Source organism: Cheilinus undulatus, linkage group 5, assembly GCF_018320785.1.
Source record: "Cheilinus undulatus linkage group 5, ASM1832078v1, whole genome shotgun sequence".
NCBI lineage: Eukaryota > Metazoa > Chordata > Actinopteri > Labriformes > Labridae > Cheilinus > Cheilinus undulatus.
In genome coordinates, this window is record NC_054869.1 from 32,483,054 (window position 1) to 32,502,400 (window position 19,347).

The window sequence follows — 19,347 nt, forward strand, 5'->3', positions numbered from 1 at the left end:
ACTGTATAATCACCATCCCTGCTCAGAAGAGGTGTCCATTTACACATAAACATATTATTCAAAGAATGACATTTCTTGTCAGAAATTCAGCTTCTTGCATTGTCAACCATTTATCCTACAGCTGTTTGCTGCTGATATCATCCTGCACACCTGCACTCAAGGATGATGGTTGCTAAATGCTGTCTCATCATCAATAAGCCTTCATAAACGCAGCTCACCTGCTGTAATTATAGAATGTTTAGTAAAGCTTTGCAAGAGGCAAGAGATGATACTGCTGATGAATACTTTAAAAGAGGTGAAACAGAAAAAATAAACCTTCAAAACAAAGCAGGTAGGATGACCCCCTCTGCCAGCCTACCACCCAGTTAAACCCTCACTCTGTGGGGAATAGTAAAACTTTTTTTTCTGCAAATGAAGAAATATCACTGAGATAAAAATATCTTGTAAAAGAATGGTAAATCTACCAGAAAATAAACTGAGACAAAATAATAATAATAATAATAAAAAATTAAATAAATAACAATATGCAAGAATGCATATTGATTTTGTTGTATGGTGACAGAATCATAAAATATCACAGCCAGCCAACAGGTTCAAAACTAGAAGTTGAGATCAAGTTTTAAAATTAATAAACTTTTGTAACTTTTCTGTTTAAATGAATATTGTGCTCTGGGTGCTAATTTCATGGTCTGTACTCTTGAAGTACACAATCTCTTTTTGCTTCTACCTTCATATTGAGATTTATGGATGTTACTGTGAAACAGAGACATTTTTATGCACTTTGCACAAAGATTTTTCCCACTGTAGTGCAATGCACTCTGGGTAGTGATGTCAAATAATAGTCATGTTATTGTTCTTCCTCCCACATCTTTCAAAATGTACTCTCTTTGACCTGTGTTAAAGAAACATCTTCTATACCAGGCGTATTCAATTAGAGGCCCGGGGGCCACATGCGGCCCAGAACCAACCCCCAAGTGGCCCAGCCTGTGGTCATGCCGGAGATGCAGAAGGCAACCTGTTTTGCAAGTTTTCATAAATTCACATAGTATTTCAGATTGACAGAAGTAGCACCAAAGTACCAGGTATAAAACATGTCCTTTTCAACTGTAGCTACAACTGTGTATATTTAGTTTTTATGCAGTTTATACCGAGGTAAGATGTGACCAATTTTTTTTTTTTTTTTTACAGAATTTCATTTGATGTTTTCATTCTATTTAATTTATTTTTATTCAAGTGAAAAAAAAATTCTACTACCTCAGATTATGTTCAGATACAGCTCTGTCGTTGTGTTTTTATGCACGTGTTGATGAGCTTTTGTCATGTCGCCAAATTTAAAAGGGAGACTATGAATAATATTTTTCATCAAATTGAACTGTGTTGGTTCCAGATTCGACATTACCAGCCACTTACTAGGCACTGAACATGTCCAGCCCAGCTATGTTTCTTGATTTTAAAGTTTGTCCCAGTTGAATTTATAATTGAATTGCCCTGTTCTATACTGTAATTCTTATTTAACCTGTGGCCAGGTAAATGATTTAGGAAGAACAATGTAATAGATATCACTCTTAAAATGTAAGATTTTATTAAGTCTCAATGTGCAGAGTTCCGTTTATTATGTAGGATTTTGACTGATGTAGCAGTCTGCACTTCTCCTTCTGTCCACGGGAGTCGCTGTTTGGCGCTGAAGTATAACCTTTGATCTAGTAGTAAATGGGCGTGCTTGTTCAGTGAGCTCACTACTTCGAGTTCTTCAGGAAGAAAGGACATGGACTCAAGAGTGACAGGTAAGATAGGCCGCTGTTATTTGAACCAAATGTTGATAATTATTGTGGAAACAGACATAACGCAGTTGTGTTTGTAGTTCTGGGGACCTGGAATTGGAGAAGCCGGTGACTGTGGCTATTCAAGGATTTGTTTATATTGGCACGAGGACGTGATAGTGATCGTCAGTGTCTCTGTGCAGGCTGTCACTGTGTGTTTCTGTGACCTAAAGAGGCTCCTGTCTACATTAACAATTTCTTTGTGATCACTTTTAACTTTATTTTTTATTGTTAAGAGTATGCATTACTTTAGTGATTGTTGGAAATAATATGACATGACTTTGCCCCCATATTTGCAGCATTGCAGTAGCCTACATCTGAGCCACAGGGCTGCTCTGGTACAACTCAGGGAATAAGGAGATGGAGGTTTTCTGGGCTGGGGCCCTTTGGGTCCTGAAGATCTGGCTGTACCTCATTGTCAGCCTCATCATGATCCCAGCCATGTTTGGATTCTCTTTGGGCATTTCTGAGACCTACATGACCATCCTGGTCAAAACCTTAGAGGTACAACTGAGAATATAAATGTTCCATTAAAAATGCACTGTATGCCTTCATTGAATCTTCACAGATACTCTGATTTTTTTTTTCTCCTCTTCCTCTACAGTGGGCCACACTAAAGATGCAGAAGGCAAAAACAGATGAACAAACTCTCAAAAGCTCACCTTCTAACAGTGAGTAGAAAATTTTTGTTTTAATTTGTGTTTAAGCTAAACAGAGAGGGGCATAATTCAGGCTCTAAATGAATACTTGTGTTGTTGGCAGTCCTCTAGTGAAAAGTTTTTCTCATATCCTTTATTGTGAAAGATGGTGTTGAAGTGAGATATATGTCAGGCTGCAAGACTTGATTGCAAAAGACACTGTATGACAAGTCTGAGCAAGCATGTTGCAATGATATAAACCACTTTTGTTGAGTTATCTCTGTAGTTAAGGATCTGTTGTTCCTCCATCTAGATAAATTTATCTCTATACAAGAGCTCTCTGACCTTTGTGTCAGGTGTAAGAGGTTTTATTTTGGACCATAGGGCTGACTTACTCTCCCTGGCACCATGACTCAGTTAACTTTGGAACATTTATGATAGGCAACAAGGTGAAATTGCTCTGAGTCTTGTGCCTATCTGACAAGACAAAATTACTCAAGTCTTTATCAGGCACTAAGCTGCACAGGGTGTTCTCCCACTGCTTTAATACATAAAAATGTTACTTATGTCAGCAAAACAAAACATCTGAAAAGTGCAAAGTGTGCTAGTGTAATATGAATTTATTTTTGGAGGGATGATGTGATTTGATCAAAATTAAATCAGATAGTAATGCACTTAAGGTTGGTAGATGATTGGATGTTTTCATTGCCATCTCAGAACAATGAAACAATGCAGTATGTACAGTTAGTTAAAACATGTTGAAGCTACTGTGAGGACATTTTAAGTAGTTATCAAAAAGACTAAACATTAATATTAATGGCTCTATGAGCTAGGAAAAAGAACAAAACATGAGTACAAAGGTAAAGTATTTCTATTTTGTTTATTTAACTGCCTGTAAATGCTGCTGCAGGGTAGGCATCAAATTAAATAACTGGCTGCCAAAACATTACAAAGATTCCCCATGAATGATAAATTTGTGTATTAAAAGACAACAGGATTAATTTTTTTATTTTTTATTTTTTATTTTTTTACTCAGATGATAAAAGTAGTCAGAGGTACTGCTTTGTCCACAGGGGCTGCCATTCTCAAAACATAAGCAGGTTCCTTACATTGGCTTTAATTGTTGTCGAAAAAACATGTAAAATGCAGTTAAACAACAAGAGAAGCAGCCAAAGTCCATTTGAATTTCATAGAGATAAAGTAAGATAAAGCAAGTAAAGCTCCTTAAAAGAATGATAAACAGGAAGTGAAAGTGTTTCACAAACAGTGCTGGAACAGTCATTGCTCTTGAAGTTTCTATTGATAGTTGAATTTAAGGTGGTGGACTTTGCCTCCTGGGTTATCACATAATGTGGAGTAACTTCTGAGATGTGTTAAGCGCAGAGTTCCCAGGCAGGGAAGCATTGATTGGCTAAGACTGCTCTCTGAACAGCTCAGCCCTTCTACTATTCTGTGTTTCAGGTCAGAAGGTAAAAGCTTAAATGTTGTTGGAGGGTTGTTAACGTTTTTTGCTGGCTGCTGCAATAACAGACAAAATGTAAAATAAAATAAATGTGCCGGAGCCTTTGTTCCACATTGCCATTTTTTTGTCCTGATAAATGACACATGTACATTCTTTGATGTTGCAGAGCTAATGCTCTCTTGTGTCCACAGTGATGTGTATTGATTTATTGTTATAATTGATTTCATTGTTTTGTTCTTATGGAAAATAAAATGATCTAATTTTTTCTCAAGGAAACACATTCTTACTGTGGTTCATTTTTGTTTACTCAAACAGAACATCCTACAACACTATCAACATGGTCTTTGAAGATATGGCATGGCTGGCTTATTTTTGGATTCTGTGTGATGATAATGATTCATATCAGAAGATTGTGTGTGTCTGTCTGTGTATATGTGTTTGTTAGTCCTCATCCAGAGAGAGGATGGCTCTATGGAGAAAGAATTGGAAGAACTTCGACGTAGTCGGCCTAAACCATCAGTAGGCGGTGATTTTACACTCAGTGACTGTTTCTATTTCAGCCGGAAAGGAATTGAGAGCATTGTAGAGGATGAGGTACATTTTAGTCTAATCAGCAACAACACTTATTTTGCTTTAATTCTTTCTGTAAAGCTTTTATGTTCTGCTTGTCTGATTTTTAATTTAATTTTTTATAAATTCCAGGTGACCCAGCGGTTCACTTCAGAGGAGCTGGTATCCTGGAACCTCCTGACTCGTACCAACGACTTCCAGTTCATCAGTCTGAAACTGACACTGGTCTATGGCATAGGCATCTTTGTGAGATACTGCATCCTTGCCCCACTCAGGTATATCAGCGTTGAACTGAGTTAACTTATTAGAAGGTTAGACAGCAGCGATATACACTCACCGGACACTTTATTGGGTACACCTGTTCAATTGCTTGGTATCACAGATAGCTTATCAGCCAATCACATGGCAGCAACTCAGTGCATTTAGGCACGTAGACGTGGTCAAGACAACATCTCGGCTTTGAACATGGAATGGTTGTTGGTGCCAGACAGGCTGGTCTGAGTATTTCAGAAACTGCTGATCTACCGGGATTTTCACCAAGCCATCTCTTGGATTTACAGGGAATGGTCTGAAAAAGGGAAAATATCCAAGGTGTGTCAGTTGTGTGGACAAAAATGCCTTGTTGATGTCAGAAGTCTAAGGAGAATGGGCAGACTGGTTCAGACAGCAGTAACTCAAATAACCACTCATTACAACCAAGGCAATACCATCTCTGAACGCATAACACTTCGAACCTTGAAGCAGAAGGGCTACAGCAGAAGAACACACCTGGTGCCAATCCTGTCAGCTAAGAACAGGAAACTGAGGCTATAATTCACACAGGCTCACCAACATTGGACAATAGAAGACTGAAAATGTTGCTTGGTCTGATAAGTCTCAATTTCAGCTGCAACATTCAGATGGTAGAGTCAGAATTTGGCATAAACAACATAAAAGCATGGATCAATCCTGCCTTGTATCAATAGTTCATGCTGGTGGGGGTGTAATGGTGTGGGGGGATACTTTCTTGGCGTACTTTGGGCCCTGTAGTACCAAATGAGTATCATTTGAACATCACAGCCTACCTGAGTATTGTTGCTGACCATGTCCATCCCTTTATGATCACAGTGTACCCATCTTCTGATGGCTACTTCCAGCAGGATGACGCACCATGTCATAAAGCTCAAATCATCTCAGTCTGGTTCCTTGAACATGACAGTGAGTTGACTGTACTCCCATTGGCCTCCACAGTCACCAGATCTCAATCCAATAGAGCACCTTTAGGATGTGGTGGAGTGGGAGATTCCAATCATGGATGTACAGCTGACAAATCTGCAGCGACTTTGTAGCGCTATCATGTCAATATGGACCAAAATCTCGGAGGAATGTTTGGAATATTTTTTGAGACTATGCCAAATAAAATTAAGGCAGTTCTGAAGGTAAAAGGAGGTGCAACCCACTACTATAAAGATGTACCCAATAAAGTGGCCAGTGAGTTTATATGCAACATTTCATTTTAGTAAGAAATATTGTGAAAGTCAAACAGCAGTGGTGTAAGGTCTGCTGTGCAGTGCCTCTAACCTGCATTACTTTCTTATTTGCAAAAGGTAATCAGAAAACACTCCACTTATCAGTTAAATCATTACGTCAGTAAACTTTTTCATTTTGACTTTAAAGCTTCAAAAGTAAGTTGAAAAAAATGTTCTGTTCAACACAATTTTTTTATTTAACCATGGAACAATTTGTTGTAAAGTAGTTGATAAAGCAGAGTAAGATGGTGACTATTGAATTTCAAGCCACTACAACAGGGGATGTGAATCAAGACAGGAATAATGCTAAAAACCCTTCTGTCACTTTAGGCTCAAGAATCCAAGTTGGCATGGTACAAACACCTAACTGCAGGCTTTAAACCATGAACCGGTTTATGGCAATATGATGACTTTGCCCTAGGGATGCACAGTTTTATCAGCATATTCCTGCCAATATTCACTGCCGATAAATCGATGTACAGTGCTTAACAAATTAATTAGTCCACCACCCAAAGTAAGGTTTATGCCACAGCTGCCCTAAATTAACAGCATTGGTAATTACCAAATCATTTTTTCTTTCTGCAGTGGTTAATACACCAATATGTAGAAGCTCTTTAACTGAAATGATATTTTTAAAGCTGAAATACAATTATTATTGTTATCCATGAATTTTCAAATTTACTGATTAACAAAAAAAAGAAAAAATAGTAAAGCACATTATTATTTCTTGATTAATATTAAGATTAAGATGATTAAGATGAATTCAGCTTGAAATTCCTTATTCCTGTTCAAAATGGTAAAATGTGGAGAGCTCACTGAAAATGAATGAGTCTACATTAAGGCACTTCATGATGCTGGATGGTCTTTGAGACAAATATGACAGGTGGTCTAATAAATTTGTTAAGCAGTGTACATGTTGGTAGAATAAATCATGTATTGGCAAAATGTACAAATGTACCATCAGGTATAGTTGGTTTCCTGTTTGCTACAGAAACAGACTTTTTAAAAATCTATATTGTCATTGGAAAATATTGTGATAATTGAGTGGTACATTTTGCTGCAGCATGAGCTTTTTGTTAAATTACTACTTGCACATGCTCTGGATACAGTCCATTGAAAAATGCAAGGTGTGAGATGGGGAGAGGTTCAAGACTGCAAAGCCTGTGTTTATGGTGTTTTATGCACGGGAAATGCTCATGATCTTAGTTTCAAAGCACTTCTCACTGCAGTAGGGTTGTTTTAGATGTTCTTGTGTTTCAAATACAAAGGCCAGGTGTTGCCATTGAACAGGCAGGGTGGATCTGGCACCGTTTAGTTCCTGGAGCTATGGGTTGTTTTAGATAGCTCTTTGCGCTCAATATGTGCTTTTAGTCAAGGAAATATCTCCCAGAAAATATGAAAATAATGTGAAGAATTCTTGTTGCATTAGTAACAGCTCTAGACATGGAAATTGTACCATTAAAAGACTGAGTCAAATTAGTTACTTCTCTGCTGTTGTTTACATAGTTGATATCAGAGCCCCCAGTATGGTTGTGTTCCAAAAATCAAAGTTTTTTCAACTGAAAGTAATAACAACTGTAACAAGTAACACTGAGGGGGATTTTTGTGAGGATTTTGAGCGCTGAAAACACTGCACTACTTTGTTTTGTATTGAAAATGGACACAGGTCCTTATTTTAAATGTTTAAAGCTTTATCACTGCTGTAACTCATGTAGTATCTGATTTTCCCTGATTTTTCATTCTTGTTCGTAAAATAAGAAGCACATGTGCTCCTCTTCCTCTAGGATAACTCTAGCTATCATTGGCCTCACCTGGTTGGTCATAGGGACATCTGCAGTTGGATTACTCCCAAACTGGAGGTGATTACAAATGGCAACAATCTAAATAGTAATTACATTGCATGTCTTACTTTTTCTCATGAAAGCATTACCCTCCTTATGTGTGATTTTTTTGCTCATGTTTTTGTTTTTTAGGATTAAGTTCTGGCTCAGTGAGTGGGTCCATGTGATGTGCTACAGGATCTGTGCTCGAGGACTCTCTGCCGCTATCCGATATCACAACAGGTAAGGAGCCTGCACAATGTGTAAAAATTGAAAATACATAAGGAATGTCTTTAGTTGTTGACTTCGTGTGTTTCCCTCACAACATTAGGGAAAATAAACCCCAAAAAGGAGGAATCTGTGTTGCCAATCACACCACACCTATCGACATTGTGATTCTCTGCAATGATGGCTGTTATGCTATGGTAAACAGGACACTTCTTTTTCTGAAACATCCCCATACCTGCTTAATATATCATGCATATTCATTAGGTACTTCTAAAATTATGAAAATGTGCCTATCAGGTGGGCCAGGTGCATGGAGGATTAATGGGAGTGGTCCAAAGAGCCATGGTGAGGTCCTGTCCTCATGTTTGGTTTGAGAGAGCAGAAATGAAAGATCGCCACCTAGTGACCAAAAGGTCAGCAAACTTCAGCACATCTATTAGGCTTGTTACTGCATGTCTTTCTAAAATGTTTTTACTTTCTGTGGCTGCTTTAGTACTAAGAGAGGCTTGCATTTTTCCCTTGCAGTGAAATCTTCTAAAATGTCCATATCTCTTATTATTCAAACATGACCAGATCTGTTAGAAAGCTACTACTGAGCTATGAGTCATACAGTTTCCAGTATCTCCTCACATCTCTGGTCAGACACATGTTCCAGATGTTTGATGTATTGTCTCAGCTGTGAATAACAGTCTTCAAAGGTGCTCTGTGTAGATTTATATATACCAAGGAAATGATTTCCATGATGCCTTTGTGCTGCTTCCAGGTTGAGGGATCATGTAAGTGACAAGACAAAGCTTCCCATATTGATATTTCCAGAGGGTAAGTGTGGCCATGTGGAGATATAGAGTTACTTTAGCCACATTTGTTCTCTGTCAGTCTCTTATATCATCAAAGATAAGTCTCAGTGAGTGTTTTTGTTGGCCTCTGAGTGCTGACAAATGAGCAGCTTCTTTATGTGGGTTTGGACTGAGCTCACACAGCTCTGTCCTGCTTTCATCTCCTCATGTCTGGTTTCCATAGGAACCTGTGTCAACAACACATCTGTCATGATGTTTAAGAAGGGCAGTTTTGAAATTGGAGGGACAATATACCCAGTAGCCATTAAGGTAAGTAAATCTGGACTGTCATTAAAGCCCCATCCTTGTGCAGATACATTTGGTTTAAATCATCACTGAACGTCTGTTTTTTTCTCTTCAGTATGACCCAAAGTTTGGAGATGCTTTCTGGAACAGTTCAAAGTACAGTATGGTGAATTACCTGCTGAGGATGATGACCAGCTGGGCCCTCGTCTGTAATGTCTGGTACCTGCCAGCTATGCACCAGCAGGTGGGTATGTCACGAGCTAAGTCACGTGTACGGCCCAGAGGTGCCACCCTCACCCCTTTGCAAATGTAAACACACTCACAGACACAGTACACTGAGTTTGTTTTTTATTTGAAAATGGCAGGAGGGTGAAGATGCTGTTCAGTTTGCCAACAGAGTGAAGTCTGCCATCGCTCACCAGGGAGGGCTGGTGGACCTGCAGTGGTAAGATTTTTTTTTCCTATATTATAACCTGTTAGTTCTGACCAAGTAAAATGACTGGAAAAGGGTATTCCATGAGTCCTGATACAAAATACAAAAGCAAAGAACTTTCTAACTATATACCATTTTCTCAGGGATGTGAATACTTTTATTAAATGTAACATAATTTAGGGGCACCAGTGGTTAGGTTGCACCCCATGTGCAGTGACCAAAGTCCTCCGAGCAGGTTTCATGGGTTCAAGCCCAACCTGTGACTTCTTTCCTGCATGTCACTCCTCCCCTTGTCTGTCTACAATTTTCTGTTGTTTTTCTACTGTCTTGTTCCTCTCAAATAAAGGTAAAACACCCCAAAATAAGTTTTAGGCAGTGAGTCTCAAACTGGGGTCTGGTGAGCCACAGCTTAGGGGTCCATGAAGTAATTCAAAATAAATTATTAAAGTAATGCCATGTAATTAAAAATGAAATAAATACGTATAGGGACCACAGCTCCATAAAACAACCATACTAAACCAATGACTCCCACATTATTCAGCTTTAGGCCGATAAAAACTCAGATATGATTGTGAGATATCATGTAAATCTATCACTCGTCATGCATTTAAAAAAAAAAAATCAAGAAAAAGCACAGAAGGCTTCTTATTTGGCTGCTCAAAGGATGACAAAAAGGAAGAAGCCATACTCAACTGGACAAGAGCTTGTATTTAGGTTGAAGAGTTTAAAATGCAGCATCTAGGAGTACAAATGGTATTAAACTATGTTTAATCAGCATGAGGGTTATGTGGGGGTCCTTCGAAAACTTTCTGCCCTGTAAGGGGTCCCTAGCCCCAAAAAATTTGAGAATCCACAGTTTAAGGGACCAATTATAGATGTAAAACAATGATACCAAACATTGACATATTTATTTGAATGCTAATTGTGTTAAACTATGTATTTTTTATTGTGTAGAAATAAAAAAAGTAATGAGTGTGCAGAATAATGTTTGCTCAGCAACAGTCCAGTTCCAGAATTTGCAATGACAGGGGAGCCAAATAAGTTAAACAATTAAACTAATCTGCTGCAGAATAACTGTTTAAAATCAAAGGCTTGTACAACTGTCATGTACAGGCGACATCACATTCAGAGTTATGCTTTAATCAGTAAAAAAACACTTTATCACGTTTTATTTTTTCAGAGTTTTTTATGTAATATTTTTTGCTATTATGAATCTAATGGATTTTCATGTTATTGGCATGGTATTGTTTTTTTGGCAGATATTAGCTTAAACTGTTTATATTTTAACAACAGATAAAACAATTGTCAGGTAATGTGCTGCCAATACAGTCCTCATAAAAATTCTTCTCCCCTTTGGATGTTTTAACATTTTATTGTGTTCATAAATCAATCATAGGCAATGTAATTGGGCTTTTTGCCAACATTTTTTTACAAAAACAAACCTCTTTCATGCTAAAGTGAAAGCAGATTTCTAAAAAGGTCAGCCCAGAAGGCTTGTAAAAAGGTAGAAGGTAAAATGAATGCTGTATAATATGGATAAATCCTGTCAGGCAATCTTATCCATCTACAAGAGAACAAGTGCTTGGTAGATTTATTTTCCAGCAGGACAATGCACTGAAACATACAGCAAAAGCTACACAGAAATGGTTTAAAGAAAACAAGGTAAATATCCTGGAGTCAAAGCCCAGACCTCAGACCAATAGAGAATTTGTGGCTGGACTTGAAAAGGGCTGTTCATGTCCTATCTTCATGCAGTCTGACAGAGTTTGAGCAGTTTTGCAAGAAAGAATAGAGTGCCATACATATTTTTATTGAATTGACATTACTTGGCAGAAATCTGTTATCACTTTGGCATTAGAGAGTGTTTTTTTTTTGGGTGGGGGATCAAAAAAGCAAAATTTTTAAAAATGGTAAATAATATTGACCAATGCTGGATTTATAAAATAAATAAAAGGGTAAATCATATACAGGGGTGAATAATTTTAATAAGCACTGTATATATAGAACCTCTTAAAATACTTAGGCTGGGACAAGATTTCATCTTTGGCAATTACACTTACCCATAGTACCAATAACCAATGTAATTTCACCATCCATTGGTATCAGTGAGCAAAAGTCTGTTGTTATTAAGCTTTGAGTGTTTGTATTTATAGTAAAGCTGTCAGCATTAATGTATTGGAATGTGATCAGAGTCCAGAATTAGTGCATTCATTTTTATAGCATAAATTGAATGTTTTATTGTCCCTTTCAGCACACTTTTGTTAAGCCAGTACAACACCTTCCTGCAGCCACAGTGATGTTAAAGCAGTTCACCACTGCTCCTTATTGCTCATTTCACTTAAAAAACTCACAGACAGCACAGTGGACAAGTCATCTGAACCATGTGTTATCAAACATTTACCTCTTTTACAGTTTCTTGTTTCTTTTCAATCCATAACAATTTCTTTTTTCCATAGTTCATGTCATAATCTTTGATATATCCAAAGTTCCTTAATTTCTTTCAAAATAAAAGCAGGTGTGTATCTAAACAGGAAGACAGTTACCCTTAATTTCAGGCACTACAAAAACATAACATGAAACAAAAACTGTTAAAAATACAAATAGAGAAATTTCATAATGCAAAAAAATGAGATTTATTGTGATTAACTAAGGAAATTCTGAGATTATTGGCTTTTTTTAAACTGACCGTTTGACAGCCCTGATTTTTTAGCAGTAGTTGTAATATTTAAAATCCAAAGAATGTTCCACATAAGCTATGCACACATTCTAGCCAACTGTCCAGCATAAAAAGAAGCAATCTAATACTCATTGACACTGATCCAGATTAGTGTTACAATGATCAGCACCACTCTTAGTTTGTCCACTTTGCATCTGCAGGGATGGAGGTCTGAAGAGGGCGAAGGTGAAGGAGTCGTTTAAAGAGCAGCAGCAGAAGCAGTACACCAGAATGGTAGTGGGAGACGACAGCAGTGGCCACAGTGACTGAGACCCTGAATAAATGCACTGTCCAAATCTCAGGCCTGTTTTTGGAAATTATACACTGGAAACGAGCCTCTCTTCTCCAGCATGCCCTCATTAACTTGGCCTGATGGGGAACACCGCTGAGTGGACTTTAGTGAAACCTCAGGTACAGCTTAAAGGAGGAGAGTGTGTGATTCACAGAACTCACACTTGCAATATAGACCTTTATGAGAAACAGACTGTGGAAAAGGAAAAGTCTTTGTTTTTACTGCTGAAGATACATACTGCTGTTGTGATCAAAATTTGATCTTGAATTGAATTTTTTGATTGCAGACTGCTGGGTAGAGAAACTAGGATTTTGTCCAGAATATTTTTTTAGATAGATTTTAGTTTATAGTCTCAGCACCTATGGTTTGATGCTACTATGGTAAAAGGACCTCAGAGGTAGCTGCAGCATTTTAAAACTTGCTGCATTTTAAAACTTAGCATCCCAATTGACAGTATCTATTATGAGATGGCTAGCATTTAAGCACTGAAGCATTGATTTAACATCTTGCAGTATTTCACTGCTACATTAACACTGATGATCATCCAGAAATATAGTGCACACTTTAAAAAAAAACAGCTCTATCAGTACTCTTTATAGAATCAAACATGAACTGAGAAAATCTTACTCTCATTCATTCAACATGAAGTGTTTTTGTGACCCTTGTTCACCCACTTTTTTTTCTGCACAGAATCACAAAGGTAAAGCAAGGACATGAGGGTTTGGCACTTAAATAATACATTAAAGTGCTGAGCGTGACAGGCTCAGTTCATTGAATGTCCACATGAGTTGTGAGAGTCTTAAAGGAGAACACACAGCTGAGACTTTTTGGTTTTCTCTCCACTTGAAGTTTGGTTTCCAGTGTTGCCGTTCGTCAGTACGGTTTCCTCCTTGGGCACTACAAGCAAAATTTAAGACATATTTGTTTTAAAATGACTGATTATGATGATGACACAATCATGATATTTATTTTGTTTGATATGATCAGCATTCTTACCTTCCTCTTCATTCTCTTCTTGAACACATGGAGCTGGTTTTTCCTGCACGTTCTGTGTACAAACAAATGCCACTTACATTCACAGTTGAATGATGTGTTTGATTTTGAAAATAATATCAGAACTTACTGGCATCAGGTTGACTTTGTTCCTCTTTTTCTGTTCCTGATATCTGCAAATATCAACCATGAAAAGCTGTTTACATAAGTGCTGAGAATTAAAGCTGAGTCTGATTTTTTTAACAACACTGTGTGTGGCCTGTGCAGCGTTTCTTTAAGATGTGATCTCCTTTCCCTTCTTTTTGTGAACCAGTCAGAGGAAACAATGTTGACGTGAATAATTTATGAAACTGATTAGCAGCTCACATCTGTGTCTCTTTCTACACTGTTCAAATAACAAAGAGGTTCAGACAGGCTAAGGTTAAAGTAAAGCCACTTTTATTGCCGGTCATAAAAGCCACCAAAGCTGCTCTGAGCAAACTTTTTTTGTTGTCACATTAAATGTCTTGTGTCTTGTAAGCTTTGATTATTTTCCTTAAGTGACATAAATATGCATAAAGTTGTAAGATTAATCAGTCAAAACACTAGTGCATTTCCTGTTTACTGCAGATTTTCTTACCTCTTATTAGTGAAAAACGTGATTAAGCTATGGCTGAGTTCCAATACAGCCTTGCCCCTGCCTCAATGTTTTGTGCGTTCACGTCTACGGTTAGGGGTGTCTTGATTCTTGTTGGAATTAAGGAATAGGGTGAAACGCAGGGGCACATGGCCATTCAGGAAGAAATGTTCCAGAGTCACACTCAAAACCAAGTGTTACTGGAAACCTCTCATGCAAGATGGCTATCCAAGAGTGTGAAAATCTTTCAATCTCACTCACTGTTTATTTGTATAGCACAGATTCATTAAATTGCTAATTCTTGTTACTTCAGACTTCGATTATCTAATCCATCAGAAAAGAGTCAATGGCAGAAAAAGCTGTTTGGCACTGGCAGAGAAAAATTTGGCAAATTTTTCATTTTTCATACTCAGCTCTGCTGCTCATCCCACCAATGTATCCTCCTTACAAATTGGCCCCATTAAAAAGGAGAGATAAAGGGTTATAAACTCTTTTTGTCAAGAAGCATTTTTACAACAAAGAAATAATCTACCACACAATTTTACTTTTTGTGCCAAGTTAACTAATAAAATGCTTTGGATTTAAACAACACAATAAACTTACTGATGCAAAACACTGAAAATACTGAGGGAAATCTAAAAGATGAAACTGTTATAATTATGTATGAAATAATCTACCCACATCTGCAGATAGGAGTCACAATTCCTGTTGGCAGGTTTGTTGTTCCTCTTTAGTCCATGCAGTGTCCATGTTTTGTTTTCATCTGCTCCAACATCCACCTTGCTTGTAGCTCCAGATGCAGTAGGCATCTGTGTCGCTCAGTTAGAACAACAAATATCAGATGTATGAAAAAAAAGAAAAATCCCCAAGATTTGGAGGAAACTCTTCGAAATGTGGTGACAGTGGATCTTGCCTTGCAGTGTTTCACACACTCTCTGCCCCCGTTGTTGTGGGCTGGCGGTGTGAGCAGGAAAATGCGGCTGTGGAGTTTTTGGAGGTGTTTGTTGTTGTATCCGTGGCAACAGTACGGAGTAAGAATGGAAAAGTGGTGAGGCCTCAGTGAATGAGAGAAAACAAGAGGATCCACTGGATTAGAGCTTACTTCATAAACTTTAAACTATTGAGAAAAATTCAAATCCTTATCATGCAGTTTTGGATTACAATGTGTTTTAAGGGTTTGATTAGTTTTACCTAGCTGTTTCAGATTTAACCACTTTTAAAGGACATCAGAAAAGTCTGCAGTCAGTCCTAATGTACAGACGAATAAAATGACAGCACTATAACAACTGACATTTTTAATATAAAAATGAACCATATTTTTGTAATGTATTCAATGCTTGAACAATCTGTCATTTTGTTGAATTCATTAACTTTTAATTAACTTGGTAAAGTGTATGGATACAGCTCTCACTCAGTTTATATCTTGTTGAAGTAAATGTATCTATATCTAATAGTTTAATAAAATAATCAATTTTACTTTTTCAGTATGATGATCAGATGTACACTATATTGCCAAAAGTATTCGCTCACCTGCCTTGACTCGCATATGTACTTAAGTGACATCCCATTCTTAATATGATGTTGGTCCACCCTTTGCAGATATAACAGCTTCAACTCTTCTGGGAAGGCTTTCCACAAGGTTTAAGAGTGTTTATGGGAACCTTTCTTCCAGAAGCGCATTTGTGAGGTCACACACTGATGTTGGATGAGAAGGCCTGGCTCTCAGTCTCCACTCTAATTCATCCCAAAGGTGTTCTATCAGGTTGAGGTCAGGACTCTGTGCAGGCCAGTCAAGTTCATCCACACCAAACTCTCTCATCCATGTCTTTATGGACCTTGCTTTGTGCACTGGTGCACAGTCATGTTGGTAACAGGAAGGGGCCATCCCCAAACTGTTCTCACAAAATTGGGAGCATGGAATTGTCCAAGATCTCTTGGTATGCTGAAGCATTCAGAGTTCCTTTCACTGGAACTAAGGGGCCAAGCCCAGATCCTGAAAAACAACCCCACACCATAATCCCCCCTGCACCAAACTTTACACTTGGCACAATGCAGTCAGACAAGTACTGTTCTCCTGGCAACTGCCAAATCCAGACTCATCCATCAGATTGCCAGATGGAGAAGCGCGATTCTTCACTCCAGAGAACGCGTCTCAACTGCTCCAGAGTCCAGTGGCGGCGTGCTTTACACCACTACATCCAACACTTTGCATTGCTGTTGGTGATGTATGGCTTGGATGCAGCTGCTCGGTCAATGAAACCCATTCCTTGAAGCTCTCTACACACTGTTCTTGAGCAAATCTGAAGGCCACATGAAGTTTGGAGGTCTGTAGCGATTGACTCTGCAGAAAGTTGGCGACCTCTGTGCACTATGGGCCTCAGGATCCGCTGACCCCACTCCATTCACTGAGCTCCTGAGAGCGACCCATTCTTTTACAAATGTTTGTAGAAACAGTCTGCATGCTTAGGTGTTTGATTTTATACACCTGTGGCAATGGACGTGACTGGAACACCTGATTTCACTTATTTGGATGGGTGAGTGAATACTTTTGGCAATATAGTGTACACCACTTTCCACATTATTAAGCTCTGTCGTGCTCAATAATGTGGAAAAGGGCATTTTGGGGGTTTTATTTTTTTTAAAATAACACTTATCATTCTGAAATTTGTTCAAAAACATTGGAGTTATGCTCTAATGGCTGATGACTTGAAAAATACCCTGTCATGCATTTGCATTATTATTTTGGTAAATAAGAGAAAATGTCATTTGCTTAATAATGTGGAAAGCGGTGTGTATAGAAGACTCATGGTGATGAGAAGAAGATTTTAGTCTTATTGCACATATGCAAATGTTTACAAATCAGTATATGAAGAGCACAAGAAAAAGCTTTTGAGAAACCCAGTTTTATTCTCAGCTTTGTACAAACAAATAACCTAGATAAAGCCAGCAGCCAGTATCAAATCATTTCCAGCCTGTATAGATGACTTTAAAACACTTGACAGTCTATTTTATGATTCTTCTTTCTCATCTCCATGTGTGATGGTGTAACAGAGCGACTTGTAGTCAATGTTGCCCATGGGGTCGATGGGAGCAAGAGCGAAGGCCTGATCCACCTACAGAGAATTATGAAGGGAAATTAAGATAATTATACAAAACAATATTCAAAAAGTTTATAATCTTGGAAATAAAGACACAAACCTCTTCTGCTGTGAATTTATCAGCCTGGTTCATCAGCAATCGTTTGAACCTTCGAGAAAAAAAATGCCAGAAAAAATTAGGACGAATATATTTTGGTGTTTGAGAAAAAATAAAGTAAAAGCTGATAATGAAAAGCATCTTACTCATCCTTATTAACAAAGCCCGTCCCATTAGGATCAAAAAGTTTGAAGGCACCGAGGATAGTGTCCTCTGGATCAGTACCTGGAGGAAAGAGAAAAGTATTGTGAAGAATTTCTTTAAAAAATATCCAAGATAAATCGGAAATTTTGTTATTAGTGCTCACCATTGAGTTTCTCCCCAAACAGAGTCAGGAACACGGTGAAGTTGATGGGACCTTTCCCCTCATTCAACATCTCATCCAGCTCCTCGTCTTTCACATTCAGCTTCCCTAAAACCCCCGTACACAAAAACAAGAACATACACACAAAGATGCATGCATGGAAAGTAAACAAATATATCAAATGTGATCAGTAAGGGCTTGCATTTTTATTTTTGGAAATAATTTCATGTTTAAAAAGTTTAACGGTAAAATTACCCAGCTGTCCATAGGTTTCCTTTAGGTCCTGCTTTTTAATAACACCATCTCTGTCTTGGTCAATACAGCCAAAAGCCTTAGTAGGATAAAACCAAAGAAAAAATAATGATCGACATTAATTGAACTAATAATTTGACTCTTAAACCACCAAAAAGTTGATTTTTAAACTTCAAAATAACTGAGTCTTCCTTCTATACATGGTAAATTCTCTAAATGTGAGACATTTTGAAACTTAAAATACCAGTACAGTAAAATCTGAATTTAGGATCAAAGTGGTCTTTTTCTGTCACAGTTTACATGAAATAATGATAATGACTTGTGGTTAGTAAAAAAAAAAGAGGGAACATCTGCTCCTCTCAAACATTGCAATTGTCTTGTATAAATGCATACATCAAAAATCACAAGTCCATTCAAATCTTCTACAAATATATTTATATTGGATGTGAAAATCCAGGGCAGGACACAGTAGTGTACCTCTTTGAACTCCTGTATCTGAGATTGCTCAAACATGGAGAAGACATTTGAGCAGGACTTCTGCGCTCCCCTCTGTCTCTTGTTTGAGGCTTTCTTACTTGCCTTTGAAAACGAACAAACACAAAATTAATCACTTTACCTACAGATGTACATGTTGACTCCAGCTTTGTGCTGTTTGTGCTACAGTAGTGAAACATCTTACACAATTACTAAATCATGTTCCTAAATACTCTACATCCTTAGAACAATATAACAGTAGTTTCTACTCTTTTCTTTGGCTGAAAGTATTAAAAGTGACTTACCATATCTGAGTGATGGAACGTGGACTCCCAGCAGCGGTATGATGCTGGAGTGGGTTTTATGTACGGCCCATCTTATCTCCTGCCCTCCTATAATAGCTTCTGGTGGGCAGCTCAGTCCCTTACATGGCTGTGGCTGTACTCCATGAATCTCTGAGAGGACCTGATAAGAGGTGAGCAGCCAGGATTTCTCTGGTCTGGAAAAGAGAGATATGAAGAGCAGGGAGGAGACGGGACAAAGTGACCTCTGACGTTTGACAATTAGTTTCAAGGACAAATTTAGCTCTTGAGGTTACTTTTGGATTGAAAATACATTTCACCAGTGAAGTTTCCATTTTGATTTCATACATTTTTCATAAACATACTTCTTTAACCTCCTTTAATTTGAAAGAAAAAATCATTTTCAGTGGATATGGCAGTCTTTTTAAATCTTAGGGAAGAAACCACAAGTCTAAATGTTCGCTTAGAGGTATGATTAATAATCAATTGGTTAATGAATGATGGAGATGTTATGGTTGTGTGTCTATGTGGAAAGTTTACAATTTCCAGTAGCACTAAAGTCCTGCTCAGACCAAAAACTTACAGTGAGATCAGCTGAAACTTGAAACCACCCGCAATGGACTGAACTGCAACATTCTCAAA

At 37.8% G+C, this 19,347-nt stretch overlaps 2 protein-coding genes across 2 annotated transcripts; one reads left to right on the forward strand and one right to left on the reverse strand.

The window, feature by feature from the left end:
• The first annotated feature begins 1,716 nt into the window (after window positions 1-1,716).
• On the forward strand, window positions 1,717-13,810 carry agpat9l (1-acylglycerol-3-phosphate O-acyltransferase 9, like). Its single transcript, XM_041788068.1, has 14 exons — window positions 1,717-1,784; window positions 2,120-2,324; window positions 2,425-2,491; window positions 4,366-4,514; window positions 4,623-4,765; window positions 7,783-7,857; window positions 7,972-8,061; window positions 8,150-8,243; window positions 8,344-8,459; window positions 8,810-8,865; window positions 9,067-9,152; window positions 9,244-9,372; window positions 9,494-9,573; window positions 12,439-13,810. The coding sequence occupies exons 2-14, from the start codon at window positions 2,181-2,183 to the stop codon at window positions 12,545-12,547; spliced, it is 1,338 nt and encodes a 445-aa protein (XP_041644002.1). The 5' UTR covers window positions 1,717-1,784; window positions 2,120-2,180; the 3' UTR covers window positions 12,548-13,810.
• A 3,376-nt stretch (window positions 13,811-17,186) lies between these two features.
• myl7 (myosin, light chain 7, regulatory) lies at window positions 17,187-18,502 on the reverse strand. Its single transcript, XM_041787690.1, has 6 exons — window positions 18,407-18,502; window positions 17,933-18,008; window positions 17,681-17,785; window positions 17,520-17,598; window positions 17,377-17,425; window positions 17,187-17,291 (listed from the first exon to the last, which is right to left on the reverse strand). Exons 1-6 carry the CDS (start codon window positions 18,440-18,442, stop codon window positions 17,187-17,189), a joined length of 450 nt encoding a protein of 149 aa, XP_041643624.1. The 5' UTR covers window positions 18,443-18,502.
• Between the last annotated feature and the right edge of the window lie 845 nt (window positions 18,503-19,347).

What these genes read in the sequence shown, in the direction of transcription:
- agpat9l (XM_041788068.1), top strand. Translation starts at nt 2,181, where the DNA reads ATGGAGGTTTTCTGGGCTGGGGCCCTTTGGGTCCTGAAGATCTGGCTG. An exon ending in ATGATGGCTGTTATGCTATG is followed by an intron (nt 8,244 to 8,343) that starts GTAAACAGGACA and finishes TGTGCCTATCAG; the next exon opens with GTGGGCCAGGTGCATGGAGG. An exon ending in GGGCTGGTGGACCTGCAGTG is followed by an intron (nt 9,574 to 12,438) that starts GTAAGATTTTTT and finishes TTGCATCTGCAG; the next exon opens with GGATGGAGGTCTGAAGAGGG.
- myl7 (XM_041787690.1), bottom strand. Translation starts at nt 18,442, where the DNA reads ATGTTTGAGCAATCTCAGATACAGGAGTTCAAAGAG. An exon ending in GTTTGGGGAGAAACTCAATG is followed by an intron (nt 17,599 to 17,680) that starts GTGAGCACTAAT and finishes TCTTTCCTCCAG; the next exon opens with GTACTGATCCAGAGGACACT. An exon ending in GGCTTTGTTAATAAGGATGA is followed by an intron (nt 17,426 to 17,519) that starts GTAAGATGCTTT and finishes TTTTTCTCGAAG; the next exon opens with GTTCAAACGATTGCTGATGA.